Source organism: Apus apus, chromosome 5 (assembly GCF_020740795.1).
Source record: "Apus apus isolate bApuApu2 chromosome 5, bApuApu2.pri.cur, whole genome shotgun sequence".
Lineage (NCBI taxonomy): Eukaryota > Metazoa > Chordata > Aves > Apodiformes > Apodidae > Apus > Apus apus.
In genome coordinates this window covers 43,279,156-43,299,349 of record NC_067286.1, presented here as the reverse complement: position 1 = coordinate 43,299,349, position 20,194 = coordinate 43,279,156, and the positions used below count along the sequence as shown (strand labels likewise).

At 38.8% G+C, this 20,194-nt stretch overlaps 1 protein-coding gene across 2 annotated transcripts in view; it reads left to right on the top strand.

Annotated features, from left to right (window-relative positions):
* The window catches only part of SPTLC2 (serine palmitoyltransferase long chain base subunit 2), an 82,649-nt gene that overhangs the window by 10,611 nt on the left and 51,844 nt on the right, over nucleotides 1-20,194 (top strand). For both annotated transcript variants that reach the window (XM_051620889.1, XM_051620890.1), the window contains exons 2-6: nucleotides 2,481-2,675; nucleotides 11,322-11,476; nucleotides 12,231-12,379; nucleotides 12,696-12,820; nucleotides 17,542-17,635. In XM_051620889.1, coding sequence (XP_051476849.1) covers nucleotides 2,481-2,675; nucleotides 11,322-11,476; nucleotides 12,231-12,379; nucleotides 12,696-12,820; nucleotides 17,542-17,635 — 718 coding nt within the window. The remainder of the gene's footprint in view (nucleotides 1-2,480; nucleotides 2,676-11,321; nucleotides 11,477-12,230; nucleotides 12,380-12,695; nucleotides 12,821-17,541; nucleotides 17,636-20,194) is intronic.

The following is a 20,194-nucleotide window of genomic DNA, read 5'->3' as shown; positions in this document are numbered from 1 at the left end:
GCTGCTACTGATTCATCAGCTGTTACAGAAGGTAGCACAACTCTGGATTCCTTTCCCTCATGATGAGTGCCCTAAGTAAATAACTGGCTTTATTTTGTCTGCTGGCCCCCACCACTCATTAATTATTTGCTGTTACCCTTTTTTCATATATTTAGGAACAACCTCTTTCTTAGTTGTTGATATTTCTTTGATTAGAATATTTTAAAAAACACATTTCTTATTATGTCTGGCTATAAACTGCAATTTTAATACAGTCCAGAGAAATTTGAGCAGCATCCTAGATGCATCCTTGTCCTAGCCCTCTTCTCAGTGTGGCATTGTTATTAATATAAGCATTTATTGAAGTGTATTGTCTTGGTTTCCTTCTTGTCTTCTCATGGCTCCCACGCAGATCTGGCAACATCCTTCATAGTATGTTTGGATACCAGAGAGTTACAGAATTGTATGCTGATCTTAATCTGTATGGATCATCTAATAGGTTCTAATTTTCCTCAGCCTAGAGGTACTGGCAACAATAAATCTATTTTGCAAGGGGTGTAGGGTTTGTCTCCTTTGAGGTTATAGGTAGGGAAGTTGTCTTGGAGAGTGTTCTTTCACACATAGCTATTCTATTATAAGGTCATGTCCTGGTTTGAGCCAGGATGAAGCCAATTTTCCTTTTACTGATTTTTTTTTCCTTCAGTAAGCTTTCTTTTAACTAGTCACAGAGCCTTCCAACTAAGGCTGGTAACAGCTGGAATGTTTTTCTAACTGCTGGGTCTTCAAGGTCACATCTTTACTCTGCCGGCTCAGACACTACTGGGAGATCTATGGCCCCCCCGTAGGAGGCTGAGTTAGACAGACAGTGAAATTGGCCAGAGATATTCCATTCCATATATCTACGTAAGCTCAGAGGAAGGTCAGAGATCACAGAAGACAACTTCCTTCCTGTTTCTTCTTCCCTTCTCTTCTGTCCATGGCTGGCATCTGGGGAGGACTCTGTCCATCTATCACTGTCGACCTCCAGGCTTGAGCTCTCCTGACTCTCATCACTCTCTGCGTTCTCCGGCAGCTCCAGGACTTTTTGGGACTGTTTGTAGCTAAGGAGATGCTGTGGGAGTTGCTGGGGGTGGGGGGAGGCGAGAGGCTTTTGGATGTATCTGAACATATTTGTATATAATTGTATATATTTTCTTATATCATTAGTGTTTAATTAAAGCTGTGTAGATTAGTTTTCAATCCAGCCAAGTCTCTCTCTTTTTCTCTTTCTTCTTCCCTACCTGGGTGGGAGGGGGAGGGGATCGAGAGCATTGTTGTTGGACCTGAGTCAAACGGTGACAGGTAACTATTCTATAGCAATTTGCTATTAATGGCTGGGTTTCTATGTTTTGATAGATTGACTTTTGAGATCTGGTCGTTCTTTGAACACATAGTCTAGTTGAAACCATGGTGATTTTCCGCCTTGTGTTATGTTGAGTGAGTCCTTGCCTTGTAGCTGTGAAATTTTCTCTTAATAGTCATAAATGTTAGGTATGACAGTCATTGTACTTGTGATGGTCATGCAAATGTTTTTTATAGCTAGTCAAGCTCTTCAGGAGGTAGTATATAAGTAGCAAGATAGCTTTTAGAGTGGATTTTATGCAGAAAGCCTTGTTTTGTTCTGTGTGCTGACATATATGCAGTGTTGAGACTATGTTTACAATGCCTTTTTTGTCTGGTGTCATTTCCACCTCATGGACAAGAACAGTGTTGATGTCAGCATCTTTAGGCTAGTGGCTGTGGAGACACATAGAGTATGCCTGTTTTGTTAGAATGATATAAGCTTCAAAAGTCGAGCCTTCTTTTATATTTTCCAGTTAATTTTTCCGTTCTCATAATCCTGAGAATACATTTAACTTAATAAAGCTATGAATTTATAGTTTGTTTTTCCCTGTAGTAAACCTGGGAAGCCTCACTGTGCTGTTATTTCTGTCTATATCATAGAATCACAGAACCATCCTGGTTGGAAGGGATCTTGAAGATCATCAAGTCCAACCATAACCTAAATCCCTCTACCATAACCTAATTTACCTGTTTAGTGCTTAAATCATGTCACTGAGCACTATATCTACATTTATTTGAAATACTTCCAGGGGTGTTGACTCCACCACCTCCCTGGACATCCTATTCTTGATGAAGGAGGAAGGCACTTTTTTATTTTGTTTGGCCTGAATGTAGGCAATGCTTTCTATGTAGCTTCACAAGCTGAAGAATTTCAATGAGATGTTAAATTAAACTGCACTAAATTGGTAACTGTGACTTTGGTTGTATTGAGAGCTTGGCAACCTCATGTATGGAGACTGAGAGAAATTCAGTAATAGCTGAACCTAGCTGAAGTAGTGTGAGCTGGGCAGGGGGGATGCAGAGCTTACACCTGATCAGAGGGCCAGGGAGTACTCTGAAATGCTTGTCTGTCTTGAATGAATATCTCACAACTGCCTCTCTTTAAATCTTTACTATAGATAAATCATATTGTGCACAATGGAGGATTATACAAAAGGCCTTTCAATGAAGCTTTTGAAGAAACACCAATGCTGGTTGCTGTGCTGACCTATGTAGGTTATGGTGTTCTTACTCTCTTTGGATATCTGCGAGATTTCATGAGGCAGTGGAAGATTGAGAAGTGTCAACATGCAACAGAAAGAGAAGAACAAAAGGTAACCTCTGGGAAATAATAGGGGAGTGGTGTTAAATTCTCTGGGGAGTGGTGTTAAAAGTTTTTTGCTGTTTTCCTTTTTTTCTGAATGCTCCAAAGATTATGCTAATACTGCTGTGTCATTGCACAAAATAATGTTTCTTTAGTTGTTCTTTAGGTTTTTTTGCAGAGCAGTTCCTTCATCTGCTTCTCTGCAAAACTGCATTTACAGTTATCAATATATGCTAAGAGATACCTCAGTTGCAGAAACATGGGTTTCTGGGAGAGAGACGGCATATGCCAGCATCAGCAGATAAATAAATGCTTATAAAATGATCTGGTTTGAGTTTAACAGCAATGGGAGGCTTTATGATGCTTCTCTGGTGGCTGTGTTTTGATTTGGAAGTTTTTGATTTGTGAATGAGAACTAGAGCACAAGCTGGATGACTTTAAACTCATGTGGGGTCCAGAACATTAGCAGGTTAGCTGGTGAGTAATCTCAGGTACTGACTCCTGACTCACTGATAGCAATTTAAAAGAATTAGTTCATAGTAAGACTGGTTTCACAAAAGCTTCTGTTACCAGCTGAAAAGTCTTGCCTGCTTCAGCAGTTTGTCTAGAATAGATAATCCTAATTTGGAGTAGTTATCAAATATTTTTAGAGGCCTTCATTCTGCACAGGAATTAATTACTGTTTGGAGAGCTGCTGTTTAAACTTGCAGTTCACAAGCTATTTCCTGCTAACTCCTAGTGCAAGCCCTCTTGTGAATACCAGTGAATACCAGTACGCTTTGCGCCAAAGGTGGAGGGGATCGGTTCACTCTTGCTGATCAGGATTCTGTTTTTCTCAACTGCTCTGTGGAGCCAGTCTGTCTTATAAAATGTTAAGGGAGTTTGTTTTCCAGTTGCTGGTTTCTGGTTCTCTTTGCAACCACACAAGCAGTTGGCTAGCAGAAAATAGCGAAGATAGGAAGGACATCTCACTAATACAAATGAATAATCAAAGGTGGGAGAGGGGAAGAAAAAAAGTAAGGCTTCTGTGAAGGCTCTTTTTTTTTTGTAGGCTGCACTGGAATAACGTGTGTATCCATCTTGTGGTAGACTAGCTAAGATGCAGTAAACTAACCAGTGTCTAAGCTACTTCACAGTAGCTTATTTATGTGAACACTGTGAGGTAGAATTAAGCTGATTCATAGTGAGGCACTTAATTCCAAAACAGAAACTTTCTCATAGGAGTTTAATGAAACATTTTCATAGGAGTTTAATGATAAATAGGTATTTCATATTGGTTAAAAGTACTGGAGTTGTAATTTACACTGTTTGCAAAACTGACTTTTGAAATCTAGAAGTAAAAATCTTGTATCACTTTTAATACAGTATCTGAATAAGGATTGCAGGTTACTTGAAATTTGATGTGTTCATTTATGTCATTTGACCTACTCTGGTTCATGTCACCTGAGAACATGACATTTCTGTATTTTTCTGTGTATAAACTAGAAGTTGATACAGAAGAGAACAGTTGCAGAAATCTACCAAAACATTAGAATAAGTTTAAATATTGGGCTGGACTATAAAGGATTACTTCCTATAAAGGAAGTGTTACTCTGTATTGTAGTGGTTGTGTGTCTGTTACACAGCTTTTGTGAAACACTTGTTCTGTTTCCATTGTGTAAGGTGCAAGACTGTTTACGATGTCGTTTTCTGTGGGAGTGATAATGACTCTCATGTAGGAGTGTACAAAAATAAGACATTGGGCAGCAGGTCTGCTTTGGGGATACAATATTGGTAGTAGGCTTTCAGTAAAGATAATCACAGAGGATGCTGAAAACCAGTTTGTTAGCAACTGATTATCCTAGTTGTAAAAAATTTCGCCTTACATTTTTTTACAAATTAACTTAGCAGTGCATTTTACTCTGAAAGACATTTGCTTGACAAGTATACCTCCCAGACAAATGATTTGAAACCCTTTGAGTCTATGTGTTGGTCATGGCTTGCAGGGAAGAGATGTGTGTGTTCTGGTTTCATTTTATACTTAGGATGTTTGTAGATGGAGCTAGTTAAGAAGTGCCAGTAAATATTATGTAACAATGAAAAATAGGAAATCCTGTTTAAAAAAGTTTTGGTTTTGAAGAAATCTCAGCCTAGTGTACTTCCCTAAATCACTTTTCTAGTGCTTTGGTTGGAATAGTTGTTTCTGGTATCAGACAAATAGAAAACTGATCATGTGAGGTCTAGAACATACAGCACTTATCCTCACACTTTGCTGCTTTAAGCTTTATTTGCCTGCAAGTGAATTGATGCAAGCCCATTGCAGCCTATCTTGTGTGGGAGCCAGATTTTATTTTAATGCAGGGGAGTTGCTCAGTGACTTGTTTTGAAACAGTTTCTCATTATTTTCAAATGTTTGAATCACTCAAGCTGCTGGCTGACAGGGTATAGCCTTTAGGTAAGGGAATGCAGGTACTAGTATGCAGAAAAGGCTCAAAACTTGCACTGTTTTATTATTATTATTATTAATAATTTAAGAATTACAGGATCTCTATGGTTGCCTTGGATTACTCTCTGGCAGATTTCTGACCTCTGTGTGGAAAGTAACATTTTTCATTATTTAAATTGTAAAGAGGCAGCTAGGTTATTACCATTTCCTTAAATATCAGGCAAAAGGGTTAGCTTTAGCTTTTTGAAATAGTTCATAATTGCTTAGGTGAAAAGCTCAAAGCAAGGGCAGTGGTACTAGCTGTGTAGCTAAACAGTGTGCGTTGACCTCCTTTGTGAGCAAAACAAAGCTACCTAGTACTAAGAAGTATTTCATAAAGGGATGAATGAACTTGCCTGAAAGTCATGAAATTTATAATGTGGATTTTCTATGATGTGTTTCTGAAGGTGATCACAGTTAAAAGCATCATGTAAACTTTGGTTCAAAATGTAGTATTAAAAACAAACACACAAAAAAGCCAACTTTGTTTTTTTGTGTTGTTTCAGAAGGCAGTTTATTTTGGTAAAGAAAACCCTTCCTTAAATTTTTCACTTAATATTGTAATCTTAGTCTGTGCATCAGCACTAAAAACTGAGTGACCAAACTAGCTTTAAGAGCAGGATTTCCAACAGGTCTATATTGGGACCGTCTCTGATGGTGGATATATTCCTTGGAATTTATTGGAACCTTGCATTGAAATTAATGATTCCAGGAAAACCTAATATTCCCTCACTGTCAGAGTACAAAAGGGGTGAAAAGGGACAGGCTTTGCTAGTACTGATTTCCAGGACATACTCTGAGGGGTTTTGGCTTTGTTTAAAACATACCCAACTGAGCTTTTCCTGGAAACCAGTGTTGTGTAGCACATCCTCTCTGAAGCATTACCAGTCATGGGTAAGCAGCAAGACGAGCAATTCTCTGTTACTCTGGAATCAATTTAGGCATACCCAATTTAATGTAATGTTTGGTCATACAATGTGTTTAAGTCCTGCAAAATGCTTGTAGGATTTCATAGGAAGGATCAAATCCACTTTTACCTTCTGGTCTGATTTGCCTGTTGATTACCTTGTACATTTTGTACATGGGAGCAACTGTGCAAGTGTGGCCAGTAACTTTCTTAAAAGTACCTCTTTGTACTCAGTAAACTGGCCGAGCTAGAACATGTTTCTAGCATATGGGGTTTTCAAATGCTTGTTCATAGGAATCCAGCTGCAGGAGTATCTCAGGGGCAGTAAACGAGTCTTTTGCTCAACATTGTCTTAGCATCTGTGTAGCTCATCAGAGGCCTCCTGATGCTATAAAGGCTGCCCACAGTTATTGCTCCACTTTTTCTTGACTCATGTAGCAGTGAGATGGAACTGGTCTTTCTGCTTCCTTCTAGAAGCCTGAAATTTGTTGTAATTGTCTATTTGATTTCCATTCGGAGTCAGTTTTGTATTATCAAGGAACACTTTATGTGAATTGTAGATAAGCCCAGCTGGTGCTCATGGCACCATTTGTTAGCTTAGGTGCAGCCCTGTGAAAACTTGGCTCTAAAAGCAACATGACTGCATTTGCATGTGACTGTGCCCCAGGCTAATGGTTACAAAGCTCTCATTATGACCTTCATTTGTTGTAGTATTAATGTACAGTATTATGAAATCTTGGATTCCAAAATCACCTATGCTAAGGTGCTGAACCCCAAGGGAGAATTTTATTCTTTCCTTGTTTCACTCTTGAAATTGCTGTGCCTTTCAGGCTTCTGGGAGACCACTAGTACTTGGGCTTCTTAATCAGGCATCACCTTACCAATAGGAGATGTGTTCTAAGCTTAAATTGACAGGAATACAGCTGGTTAGGATTTTTTAGCTCCATGTTCATACGGATTCAAACAAAATAATATGCTGCTTTTGCTCTTTCCTTTGGAAACAGAATATTTGCAGTTGTTTAACTTCTTATTCTGAAGATTGCTTAAAGAATGAACTCACTCCGAGTGAATATTCACTCCTGAATATTTTTCTCCAAATGAAGATGTTCCATCCTAGGCTGATATTCTCTGTTATGCCTAGAAAGAGTGGTGTTCCTAGGGGTCAGTATTGGGACTGGTGTTCAACATTTTTGCTGGTGACATGGACAGTGGGATTGAGTGCACCCTCAGCACGTTTGTTGGTGACACCAAGCTGTGTGGTGTGGTTGACACACTGGAGGGAATGATGGCCATCCAGAGGAACTTAGGCTTGAGAGGTGGGCCTGTATAAACCATGTGAAGTTGAACAAGGCCAAGGGTAAGGTCCTGCACCTGAGCTGGGGCAATCCCAAACACAGATACTGGCTGGGCAGAGAATGATTTGAAAGCAGACCTGAAGAGAAGAACTTGAGGGTGTTGGTTAATGAAAAGCTCAACATGAGCCACCAATGTGCACTTGCAGCCCAGAAAGCCAACTGTGTCCTGGGCTGAAGCAAAAGAAGCATGGCCAGCAGGTCAAAGGATTTGATTCTGCCCCTTTATTCCGCTCTCATGAGATCCCACCTGGAGTGCTGTGCCCAGTTCTGGAGTCCCCAACACAAGGAGGACATGGAAGTGTTGGAGCAAGTCTGAAGGAGGGTCATGAAGATGATCAGAGGGCTGGAGCACCTCTGCCATGAAGACAGGCTGAGAGAGTTGGGGCTTTTCAGCCTGGAGAAGAGAAGGCTCCAGTGAGACCTCACAGCAGCCTTCCAGTACCTGAAGGGGGCCCACAGGAAAGATGGGAGGGACTTTTTACAAGGGCTTGTAGTGATAGGACAAAAGGTAATGGCTTTAAACTGGAAGAAAGTAGATTTAGGTTAGATATTGGGAAGAAATTCGTTACCATAATGCTGGTGAGACACTGGAACAGATTGCCCAGGGAAGCTGTGAATGCTTCATCCCTGGAAGTGTGCAAGGCCAAGTTGAATGGGACTTTGAGCAACCTGGTCTAGTTGAAGGTGTCCCTGCCATGGTTGAAGCTAGATGATCTTTAAGGTCCCTTTCAACCCAAACCATTCTGTGATTCTAAATCTCTACTATTTCTAATTTTTGCATTCTCAAGTGCTTGGGTCATGAGAACCTCTTGGTAGTGTTAGGATTACCGAGGAAATAGGCAATCCAGTGTTGATTCAGACCAAAATACCACTTTTTGTCTGTCGTATTTTGAGGAACTTTCTCATAAGAGCTAGCAGATTGTGGTTTATTGGGAGGCAGGGGGGAAAGATTGACAATAAAGGGGCTGGCATTAAGAATTAAGCTGATGCTGCACCTAGAGCCTTTTGCTATGATGTTACAGTTTACTACCTCCAAAAACTAAGGCTAGTGCCCCATATTATACCTTTATTTCCTTACTTGTAATTTGTTCCATGAATTCTTCTTGTCTTTTAAGACAACTTTTATCAACATTAGGTTCAGAGCACTTCTCTAGTTCAGTTTAATCACTGAAGTTTAGTTACACTGTTGTCTTGTAACATCATACTTGTGTTATACCTCTTGGTGGTGTCAGCCTGTTGTGGAAGATTGTCTTTATCTCCCCAGATGAGCTTGTTACTCTTCCTGCTTTGTCAGCTTGAGTTTCAGAGTAAAACGTGCTCTATCTGATCAGTAATCTGCAGTGAGATTGGACTTTATCAGCCCAGGCATACCTGCTTGAGTTGGTATAATGACTCATTTCCAGGCTCTGCTCTTAGCCAAGAACCTCAGCTGAAGTCACATAGTTAGCTTGCTTGAATAACTACTGCAAAGATGAATTTTCATGTAAAGATGGTTAAGAGGAGCTGAAAATGCTTAAAAGAATCTCAGTAGATTGTAATTAGACATAACAAGTCCCTCAAGTATTTTTCTTCTAATGTGCCAAAGTTTCTTTTTGATCTTCTTAGTTCCCCCACCCCTCTACAAATAATGTAGCAGAGGGTTTCAGACACTTAGAGATAATTATCTTGATTTTGTGTCATGAATCGGGATCTTCTCACTGTATTGATACACATCACCACTATGTAATACAGTAACTATGTAACTTTTCATATATGAAGGAAGTTCTCAAATGCATTTGTCAATACCAGCATGTTTTTCTCTGTTCTAAGTGACCAGTTTGTTAGTGATTCAGCCTTGAAACCCACTTTCTGGCTGGAACAACATGAGACACTGAAGCCAAGGAAGAACAGAGCTGTGAAAACTGAAGAAAATTAATTATTTTCTAGGGGATTACAGCTTTGTATTATGTTACCTACTACCCTTTTTAACCTCTCTTGATAAACAGCCTTCAGATAAGACCTGTCATATGAATTAATGCAGAACTATAAGCAGAGGAACATATAAGAAGTAATTGCCCTTGCATGAGTCTAAGCTCACAGAAATCTTGTTCCCATTGTCTGTCTTTCCTGTGAAAGAGCATAGTTGTGATTCTCTGGAGGAGTGATCACTGGCTAATTTTGTTGTGTTTTTTCCACAGTTGAATTTATTATAATTAATATCTTTGTGCCTTTTTGGTATGTCAGTACGCATAGACAAATCAGAGGGAGGCTTAGGTGCAACCATGTCTGTTTAGAAGTTGCATTTTTGGGTTCCATCTCTCCTATCCAGCTTCTGTTAGAGGAATGCAAAGGGGTGGACCTAGATGGTTCCTTTACTCCAGACTGAAAGGACCAAGTTGTTAAATAATTAAAATAGGAAGGTAAAGAAAAAAGTACTCTTCCTGAAGTTGAGCATTGTAAGTAAAACCCTGTCAGTGTCATTTGTTTGACTTGGTATTAAAAAGCTGGCATAAATGCTCCCAGTGTTGCTTCAGTGATACAGATATCAAGCCCCATAATACTTGGTCAGAGATACTCTGTCTTGCTTATCCTGTCACCAAAAATAAAATGCTGCTCACCACGTTTGCATTTCTCTTGTGAAAAACAGGAAGGAATGCTATACTGGCTCTTAGCTTTGTCATAAATTCTTCATTGTCCTTTTGTAGATTAATGAAAGACTTCTTTTTTTTTTGACAATAGCAAATGAATTATGCATTCTTAACACTACTGAGTGTCAGACTTCCTTTTAATAAAATAGTAATAAGGAAATCTCATTACTTTGGAACATTTTAAGCAGGCCAGAAAAAGGTGTCCTTGAGTGCTCACATGTCCTTGCTGTCACAGTTAGTTTGATGTTCTTGTGTGTTATCCATTCAAGACAGTCACTTACTTTTCCTGAAAAACATTGGAAGGGAAGCTAGAATTCAGGAAATGCTCATGTAAAGAAATCCTGTGGGACTTAAGTGCCAATTAGCTGTGCAGAAGAGAGATATCATAATGTAGCTTACTAGCTTGGATTCAGAACAAAAAATTGTGGCATGTTTGAATGGTAGCCTCTATAATAATGCTAGTGCTGCTATACTAAATGTGTTTCTTATGTATAGAATAAAATATGGCAGAGTACCTCAGTTTTCAAATTCTTTGTGTAGTCAGTAGAACAGTGCATCCTGTCGGATGTCAAAAAGCAATTGCACACTCCCTCGCTCTGCTTAACTCTGAAGGTTAAACACAAATCTCTGATAGATTATGTGCCCATGCATTTCACGAAGGGATACTCCATGTTTCGAGAGAAATGCTGTCCTCAGCTACCCAGCAAGAGCTGGAAAGCGCCAAGGTGTTCCAAGTCTCATTTAAGTTCAGAGGACAAGACCTCATTATGTCATTAGGAGCTCCCAGTTCAGTTTCTGCATTGCTTTCTGCACTCCCTCTCCTATATGTTGGGAATTCTTTGAGGCTTTCTAACTTGAAATGTGACCTAATGCCATGACTGTTCTTTCTAGTTGTTGACGGCTTTTAGATTATTTGAGCTACTTAAGTTATAATACAAGTAAGCACCTACTGTTGAGGAAATCTTGGGGGCATGGTAGATGTGCAGGTTAAGAAAGTTTGGAAATAACATCAAGCAGATCATTTTTGCACTGGCAGATGCATCTCTTCAGTTTTGCTGCTGTCTCACCTTCAAATAATTTTGCACTGATACAGATTTCCAGGATTAAAACTCCTTCAGATGGAATTGGTTTTGTGGCTTGTGATGAGTAATTCTTAACTTTTTCTTAAGTTTTCTTGATTTTTATTTTTTAAAAATTTATTTATAAATTACACCAAAATAACAGAAACCACTTTTTTCTCTTATTCCTAGTTTGCTGTAATATGTATTTTCCTTTTACTTGGAGTGCATTTGATGTGTTTCAGGACTTTGTCCCATTGTATCAGGACTTTGAAAATTTCTACAACAGAAACCTCTACATGCGCATTCGGGACAGCTGGAACCGTCCAATCTGCAGTGTGCCAGGGGCAAAAGTGGACATGATGGAGAGAGTTTCCCATGACTATAACTGGACATTCACGTGAGTCCATACTTTGGATTGCACTGTTATTTATGACTCTGTGTTGATTTAGAATCGGTCTTGAGACTTGAAGTAAATGTTGCTGCGTGAAACAGAATCGAACATGATTGTTTTGAGTCAGAACTCAAATAGTCTGTAGAAACAAAATCAGAAATGTCAGGGCAGAGTTTTATAAATTGGATAGGACATATCACAAGGTTGATGTGAAGAGGTTTGCAGCACAAACTGGTGAAACTGGTCATGTCTCTTTGGCTTTCAAAGAAAAAATAATTAAAACTTTTTTCCACTAATCTTCTCCTTAATCTCTTTGTCCACGTATTTGTTAGCAGAGCGGTGCCAGATGTGTTTCCTTTCTGTGGTTAGAGGACGTCCTGCTTGAGGGGCTGCCAATTTAATTAGCGATCTTATTTTGTAATTGAAAAGGAAGTTTTATGTTTGTGGGATGGAGGGGGCATGTATCAGAAAAACAACAAACAGTTTGAGAAGGCTTAAGCAATTTTAGATACGGTAGCAAATTTACCTTTTAGTGTAAACTCTTCTGGGAATTAATTTGAGACCGTAAGATAGGGAAAGTGTCTTTTTCACTTCATTGTTTCTGTTTGATTATGAGGGGCAGTACTGAAAAGATTTAAGGGTTGTTTTTTCTGATTTTTAGCATTTCAATGTATATTCTAGGAAGCTGGAATAAGAATCTTTTGGTGTAGTTATTTTTTTATTAGTTGTGGGTGTTCTAACTTGTGTTTTTAAAACACAGGTACACAGGGAGAGTGATAAAGGACGTTATTAATATGGGTTCCTACAACTACCTTGGATTTGCACAGAATGCTGGAACTTGCCAAGAAGCAGCAGCCACAGTTCTGTCCCAGTATGGTGCTGGGGTGTGTAGCACTAGGCAGGAGATGGGTAAGTCAGAGCAAGATGGGATGTTCCCCAAATGTATGATTCAAGGTCTGCAATCTGTTGACAGGTCTTAGAAACATTACTTGTACCAGCTTTTGAAATTGAGACTTTTCAATAAAGAAGATTTTACTTTAGTGAAGACAAATATACTTGCTGGTTCTAGTTCACATAACACAGCAATTGGCTCACTTATGTTTTCGTATCTGTTTTTTTTTCAGTGTTCTCTTATCAGCCTTTAAATAAGGAGCAGCCTTGGTTGGTGGAGGCAGTTATTGAAAACTTTTTCTCACTCTGAATTTCTCATTTGTTTTATGTGCAGGAAACTTGGACAAACATGAGGAGCTGGAAAAGCTAGTTGCCAGGTTCCTAGGTGTGGAATCTGCAATGGCATATGGAATGGGATTTGCAACCAACTCTATGAACATTCCTGCTTTAGTTGGCAAGGTATGACTTAAGTCTCTGGCAAAAGCTCATCTAACAAGGATTCTGCTGGTTGGGTTTTCTAAAAGCTACTTGTTTGGTTTTGTTTTTCTTCAGTGACAATCCCTACAGATATTCTGTGTGGAAACTGTAGTTCACAGTATGCATCTCTAACCTTTGCAAAAATCTTTTTGGGAAACAGCATCCATGTAGGAGTAGCAGTCCAGATGTTATCTTTCTGTGAGAGAGCTTAGAATGTTAAGGCTTGCTTCCTCAGCTTGCTCATCAGTGTTTGAAATGCTGGCTGATTAACAGGCTGATTTGCTAAAGGCATTTTAATGCTCTTTAGACACTAAGAAGTGACTGTGTCAGTGAGACACAAGTAAGCTAAACTGCATGTTGATACATACAGAATTTATTATCTCTGAGCAAAAGCTGAAAAATCCTTCCTTTGAGGGAGCAAAATCCTAGGGGAAGAGTTATTTGAGAAAAACAAGGTCAAATGCAAAGACAGATGTCTACTGTGTGCCCTGTAAAACAGTACACAATACAGCCCAAGTGTCCTATATCTAAAACTATAGCTTGTTTAGTTAATGGAAAATGAAATGGAACAGAGCTCTTAGTTTGCATCTTCTGATGCAAAATATATGTTCTCTTAGCTCCTGCTTAGAGGAAAATAGTGCAAGTATCAGAACCGTTTCCTCTTTTTGAAAATGATTCACTGTTAGCCTAATAGTACTAGCCTATTGGAATTCTTTGTATTGAACCATTTTCACTTCATTCCTTTTATTTATTTTTTCAGTTCCTGAGATCACTTTGTAAATTCTTCCACCTGTGATATCTACAGATTATAAAATTGCTGCTTTGTTCTTCCGAGCAACTTTTCTTCTTGGTGAATCTCTTTTTGACTAGCTGTAGTGTCTTCCCATGTGCTGTTTTATTTGTAACTATGAAGTAGAGCTGTCTATGTAATGCTTCTTGGTCTGTTAATTTTTAAATATCAGATGCTTTCCATAATGAAAGACATTTTTTAGTCTGATGGCAGAGAGAAATTCAGTGCTTCAAATCTAGTCTTTCTGGAGTCAAAGGTCTCTGCTATGCTATGATTTTGAAAAATGTATGTTACTCCTGACATATCTTTTACTTGCATTTCTCTGTTCTTTGTCTTCCCTCATCTCCCCAGTTCTCTCTTCAACAGAAAAATTATAAAGGATTTTTGTGCAACCTTTTGGATTCAGAACACACAGTCAGATACATTGAAGCAGACTCTTTCGTCTGATGCAACTCAGTGCAAATTTCCCATTACTGCAAAGTTACTTTTTTTTGTGTATGTGGATCCCACTGTGTCTTTTTAATACCTTATGTGAATACCCTTGTGACACCTTGCTCAGCTTATTCGTTTTCATGTTTGAACTTTTAGCAGTTTTTACAAACATTGAGAAAATCTGAACAGTAAATTCCAAGGCATGCAGCATACCTGTTTTCATGCACACTTACTAAACCAACTCTTTTCATAAATAAATAGTCTGTACTGTGTTAGTCATGAGCATACTTAGTTTTTGTGCACTTTAGTAAAAAGCTTCTGGCCTCATAACACTAGAATTGCCTTTGTACTCAGGTGAATGCTCACTTCTGAAGGAAAGAGTTCTTGTCAAGTGAACCATTTCACAGTTCCGAATGTTCACTAAATTTTTGGCTGCCTGAACTTGCTTCTCTGCACTTTTGCTTTCTTCATTGTCTACAAAAGACTTGCATAAATCCTGAATTCTGGCATCACCCAGTACACCACTGGCTGTGTGCACAGTGTGTTTGGCAGTGATTTGATAGAGTCCTCAGTAAAGCCCAGAGACTCTTATGCTTGTTTAAACTCTTGTGCTTGCTCTCTCTTTTTTTTGGGGGGTTGTTTTTGTTGTTTGTTTTACACTACTGTTTCTGTCTCTCTGTATGTCCTACATACATTTTCAGGTGCAAAGCTGCTTGGAACATTTTTTGAGTTTTGACAAATATAACCAGTAGTGGCACCTGCCTTTGGCCAGGAGGATTTTCTTTGACAGTCAGTGATATGATTTAAAGCCAATTATTATTTACATCCTATCTGGGCACCTCTATTGCAACTTAATTAGCTAAAAAACACAAACCAGTGCAATAAAGTGACTTGTGTATATATAATACTGGACAACCTGTTCAGTTTTGCTCTGTGGCATCCACTTGGTTTATGTTGGTTGCTGCTGCATCTTCTTTTAATAGCAACAAATATAACTTGACTATCCTAGGATTCAGCTCTACCCCATAATTTGATTAGCATTGGTCAGCAAAAGGAATTAAAGAGTTTCATCAGCATTACCTAGTTTAACTTTATTCACTATGCCTTGTTAACAGCAGCTTCTACTAAATAGATGCTGAAAACAAGTGTAGTTGGTGCACGTGTAAAGTTTTATTTTGGCACTGTTGAAGCATCACTAAAAACAGGTCTTTCTGCACCTGGCAGTTTTCAGTAGGAGAGACCTACTGTTGACAGACAAGTTGTTGGCTGCTTGGTACAGTCACTGCCAAGTATGCTGAGTCTAGAGCACAGATAATGTGAGCTTTGAAGATTACCTAGTCAGAAGTTGTTAGACCTTTTGAGGCTAAGCTGGACTCTGAAACTTGCCTGTTTTGGAGAAGTGTCATTGATGCAGTTACTGTAACTAGATAGCAACAGCATTCTGTGCTACCTTTAGCACCGCTTTTCATCATGGCTCTGGACTGACAGGGGCTAGATAATGCAGTTGGAGCAACAGTGCTTGAAGGATCTCTTTTTGGTTGTAAGAAAACAAGTTAATTTCCATGTGTAAAATGGAAAATTAAGGGCTCAGGACTAAACTACCCAATTTACATATGCAGCACTTTGTGGTAAAATGTGGCATTCACTTTGGTTTCCGTGTTTGCCTTGTTGGATGTGTTGGTAAGTCTGATCTTCACTGACATGTTTTTCTTGATATTGGTAGTGTTAGTTTTCTGGATACTCTCTCAAATGCAAGGTTGCTGCTAAATGTAGCTGAAATCTTGTGTTGTAGCAGCAGCACTCAGTTTTACACATAATCATCAGTGATTGCTGTACTGTACCAATGGCTTCTTTGATCCTTTGCCCTCTCTCTAGTGGCAGGCAATACTAGATTCTTTAATTCCTCTTCAATTTTAAATTCATTTATTTTGTCTAACTGAATGTTCCCTTCTGTTACAGGGGAGTAAAAAGAGGCTGCTCAATGATTTGTTAAATCTTTCTTTACCAAAAGCTCATACTTGTTTTTATGGAGAAGCTTCTTCTAGGCTATACATCTCTCCTTCCTCTTCTTTAAATCTATCACTTTCCCTACTTCCTACCATTTCAGAAGCATACTAGTACTGGATTATTATATCCAGTTTTTAATACAGTACTGCTTAACAGCTATGACTTCTGGCATAGTACATACTCCTTGTTTGGTACAGTGGTTCCAAAGAGCAAATGCTTGTTGCAGATTTCCATGCTCTTTATGACAAAGACACTGAAATATGCAGTATGAATCCTTGTGCCAGCACCTAAAATTTGGTGCAGTTTTGGGGGAAAACCAGTCTTGAACTTTCCCAGGAGGTAGAGTATAGAAATACTAGGTAAATAGGTAATAGGTAAATTGCAGTTCTAGTGCAATGTTTCCTTTATTGTAGAGAAAATACTCTACTGCCTGTCGTACCTCCTTGTGTAACTGTAGGCAGTGCTTTTCACAGTTCCTTCTAGGAACTCTCATTGTAAAGAAGAAACATTCTTGACTCTTCCCTCCACCAGTTGTTAATAGAGAAATATAGGGTGAGCATATATTCAGAGTCAAATCATCAGCATCTTGACATGCTTTCTGGATTTTTAACTTGAGAAAATCACTTCTAGAGTTGCAGCAGATTTGCATAGTAATTAGTGGGTCAAGGTTATTTATAAATATTATTACTGTCTTACAGACTAATCCCCCAATATGCATTCCTGTAGTCCATACCGATAACACTGTGATTGAATGTCCAGTAGATGAGCTGTTGATCTGCAGTAGTTGCTGCTCTCATCAGACATATCCTGTTTTGATACTTGTCCAAGGATAGATCTTCCCTGTTTTGAAAAAGCAAACAAATTCAATGTAATGTTTAATGACTTCAGAAAACTTCTAAATTTCACTCTGCAGTTTTGTTTTTCACTTCTGTCTCTTATATGTTACCCTTCATCTAAAAAGCACTTAATATTTCTGTTCATTAAAGAAAATTAGTCCCTTTGCTACCACTAACCGCACATGGATTTAGTCAGTGGCTATCTCCTAACATATGGAATAGTGCAACTTTGATAAGGTCTATTGCCTAGGACTTTGGTGGCCTGTTTCCTAGCAGAAACTCAGACTTTCTGAGTGAACAACAGCAGGCTGCTCTGCTCTGTTTTTCCTGACTGTATAGGAGGGTGAGTGTGGATCAGCATCAAGAGATCTATTCAGGCAGATTCAGCTGCAGGACTTCTGGGAGAAGTGAAACTTCAGTGATTCTTTTCTGTTAACACCAGTTGTGTATTTTTATTTGCCATACTGAGGCTGCAAGTTGTTTCGTAGCAAGTTGTGCCTGGAGTAGCTGCATTTATGTTGGAATTTATTATTTTTTTTCTTATATGATCTCTAAGCAGTTCAGAGCTGAAAGGTATTATATGCTTGGCTGTGAAACATAACCTTTTCAATATCTTCCTCTTTCCCCTTCTAATTCAGGGCTGTCTCATTTTGAGCGATGAACTGAATCATGCATCACTAGTGCTTGGAGCAAGACTGTCAGGAGCAACTATTCGAATCTTTAAGCACAACAGTAAGTATCAGATGGTGGGCTCTGCCTTTCTGCAGATGCAATAGATTAGATACAATCTCTTCTGTCTTCTAGTAGTTGGAAATCCAATTTCATGCAAGGAAATCAATTGCTGGTTACCCAAGAGGTCAGAAGACTGCTGCTGCTGAGAATGTAATCATCCTGAATTGGATATTATTTTATATGTTCAGTCTTAACCGAGAATATTTTTATCCTGAAACTGTTCTGGCTTCTGAAGAGGGACATGCTGCCCTTTGGCAAGTCAAGGTGCACTAGTGTTACAACATTGCTTCTTGCTACTTGGACAGCTCAGCACAGCTAGACTATTCTAACAGTCAGTGTCACATAGTGCAGTCTTGCAGTGTTCCAGCTTACAGTTTGGGGGATAAGAAAGTTTTGGTTTTGGACCAGGTGTTGACATGATCCTACAGACACAAAAGCTTATGGATGCAGATATCCTAGCTAAATTAGACAATCATACATTGGTACAATGTAGTGCAAAATGAATCTTTGGGATGTGAAGCATAGATTAATTTAACTGAGTTACTTGCTTTAGGCGTTTGTTTCCAAAATACACAGAATTTTCACTTTTCTAGTTTCAGCTTCCTCCAGAGGAGGTATTTGGAATACCTTCCAGGTGAAAAATACCTAGGGTTTCCTTCCTTTACTATCAGTGGAAGAGTTACCTGGTTGTCCTTGATTAGTAATGCCATACATTCATTCTTCAGCCACTCCTAATTTTCTTTACAGTCTCAATCTCTGAGATCATGACAACACTTTCTCTCTTTGAAGTGTGTGGTGGTGACAGTAAGGCTTGGGTGGCTGCAATTATTTTCCTTTCTTTGTCCTACTTGGTAGTGGTTCCTCTGCTGTGCTTAGTGTTTCTTTTGTGTTACCTCTTTCTTGTTCTCTATCATTTGAATAATTTTCTTTGCAGTAGTGTAGACCTTGCAGAAACATTCAGAGATTATTTTTTTCTTAATTCTTCATAAATCTTGATTGCTGGGCAAGATAAAAAAAGCTTTGCATTCAGCTTCTGCATTTGTATAGATACATTTCTGAACATTGCATCCAATTTCAGAGAACAACGACAAACAAATAGTTCTGGGGATGAGGTGAGGGATGTAGAAGTTCTGGTACGATGCAGGAGAATAGGTCATCTGTGGGAATGTGGTACAAACGAGCAATGGTGAGATAGTAGGGGTACTTTTATATGATGGGGATCTCTGAAAGAGAATGAAGTAGTAGATTTGAATCAGAAGGCTAAATGCAAGCAATGATTTTGACCTGTCAAGATGATGTTCAGTTAATACTTATGTATGTGTTCAGTCCTACTCTTGTTATACTCTGTGCTGCCTTAGTTAACTTCACGTTTCTGATTAATGGATTCATTCATATTATGCTTTTTAAAAATTATGGGGAAAAAAAGAAAAATCCCCCCTTAACATCCTTTTTCAATGTTTTCTTTTTTTCTTTCTCATTCTGCAGTTTGTCCTCTTTGTTAAGGTCAGACCTAGTTCCCAGTCTTTCCCTCTTTCTTGAGATATCAGAGCAGAGATATTCCATCGTTCTCCCTAACTGCACTTAGTAACTTGTTCTTCCTTCCTTGAGAAATGTGATGCAGGGACTCCACTGCTGACTGTTTCATCTTTGTTTCTTAACACTAACTGTCTTTTAACAGTCTCTTAACTGACCCATTTTGCTGTGTAAGTTCTGCACTAGTTTTAGGTCATAAGCTCCTCTTGCTGCTACAACTGCCCTATCCTACCAGTCCTCGTTTCGTGATTATTTGTGCTCTTTTTCATGCCTGAGAATTTATATTGGTCTCTTGCTCAGCACTCTAGCTTTTACAGTTTGGTTACTCCTCTCTCCTGTCCTTTCCTCAGTTTTTTTCAGGACTGATTTCATGTGTATTTATTTGCTCACATTAGTTAGGTCTCCTAGGATCAGGTCAAGTGTTTGTAGCCAAAGCTAGTAAGGTTTCAGAATACATTGCCACTGACAGCTTCATCTGTCTAGTTTCTGATATGACCACTTTCCTACACTGGTGGTTCTTTTTTCTTCCTTTTCTGTTTTTGGTTTTGGGTCCACACATCCAGTCCCTTCAATTTTAAACAAAGTAATAAAAAAGTACACTTGTGCCCCTTCTTGTCCTGCACTTGGTCTATCTTATCTTTTAGTTAATTATCCTTGAGCTTCCATGTTCTTTTTTGAGTAATTTCTATCCACAAGGGCACACTTAGTACCTAAATTGCTTTATCTTTTCCTCTCAAGGAGATAACTTTCTATTTTTATTTTTCTTTTTTTTTTTTCCTTCTCTTTCTGCATAATGCTCTAACTTGTGCTTTTTGTTTAAGATGATGAAATTATTCCTCAGATTTCATACAGTCACCCATTCCCTTTAATCTCATCTGTGGGCTCACAGCTAGATAAAGCCCATGCTTACTGATTTATGTATGGTCTGTCCTCCACACTGGAGCAATTGGTGCATTTCTGGAGTATTGCTGTCTTTAGTCATGTCAAAGGTCAAGCTAGTAGCTGTTTTGGTACTGTTTAACAGTA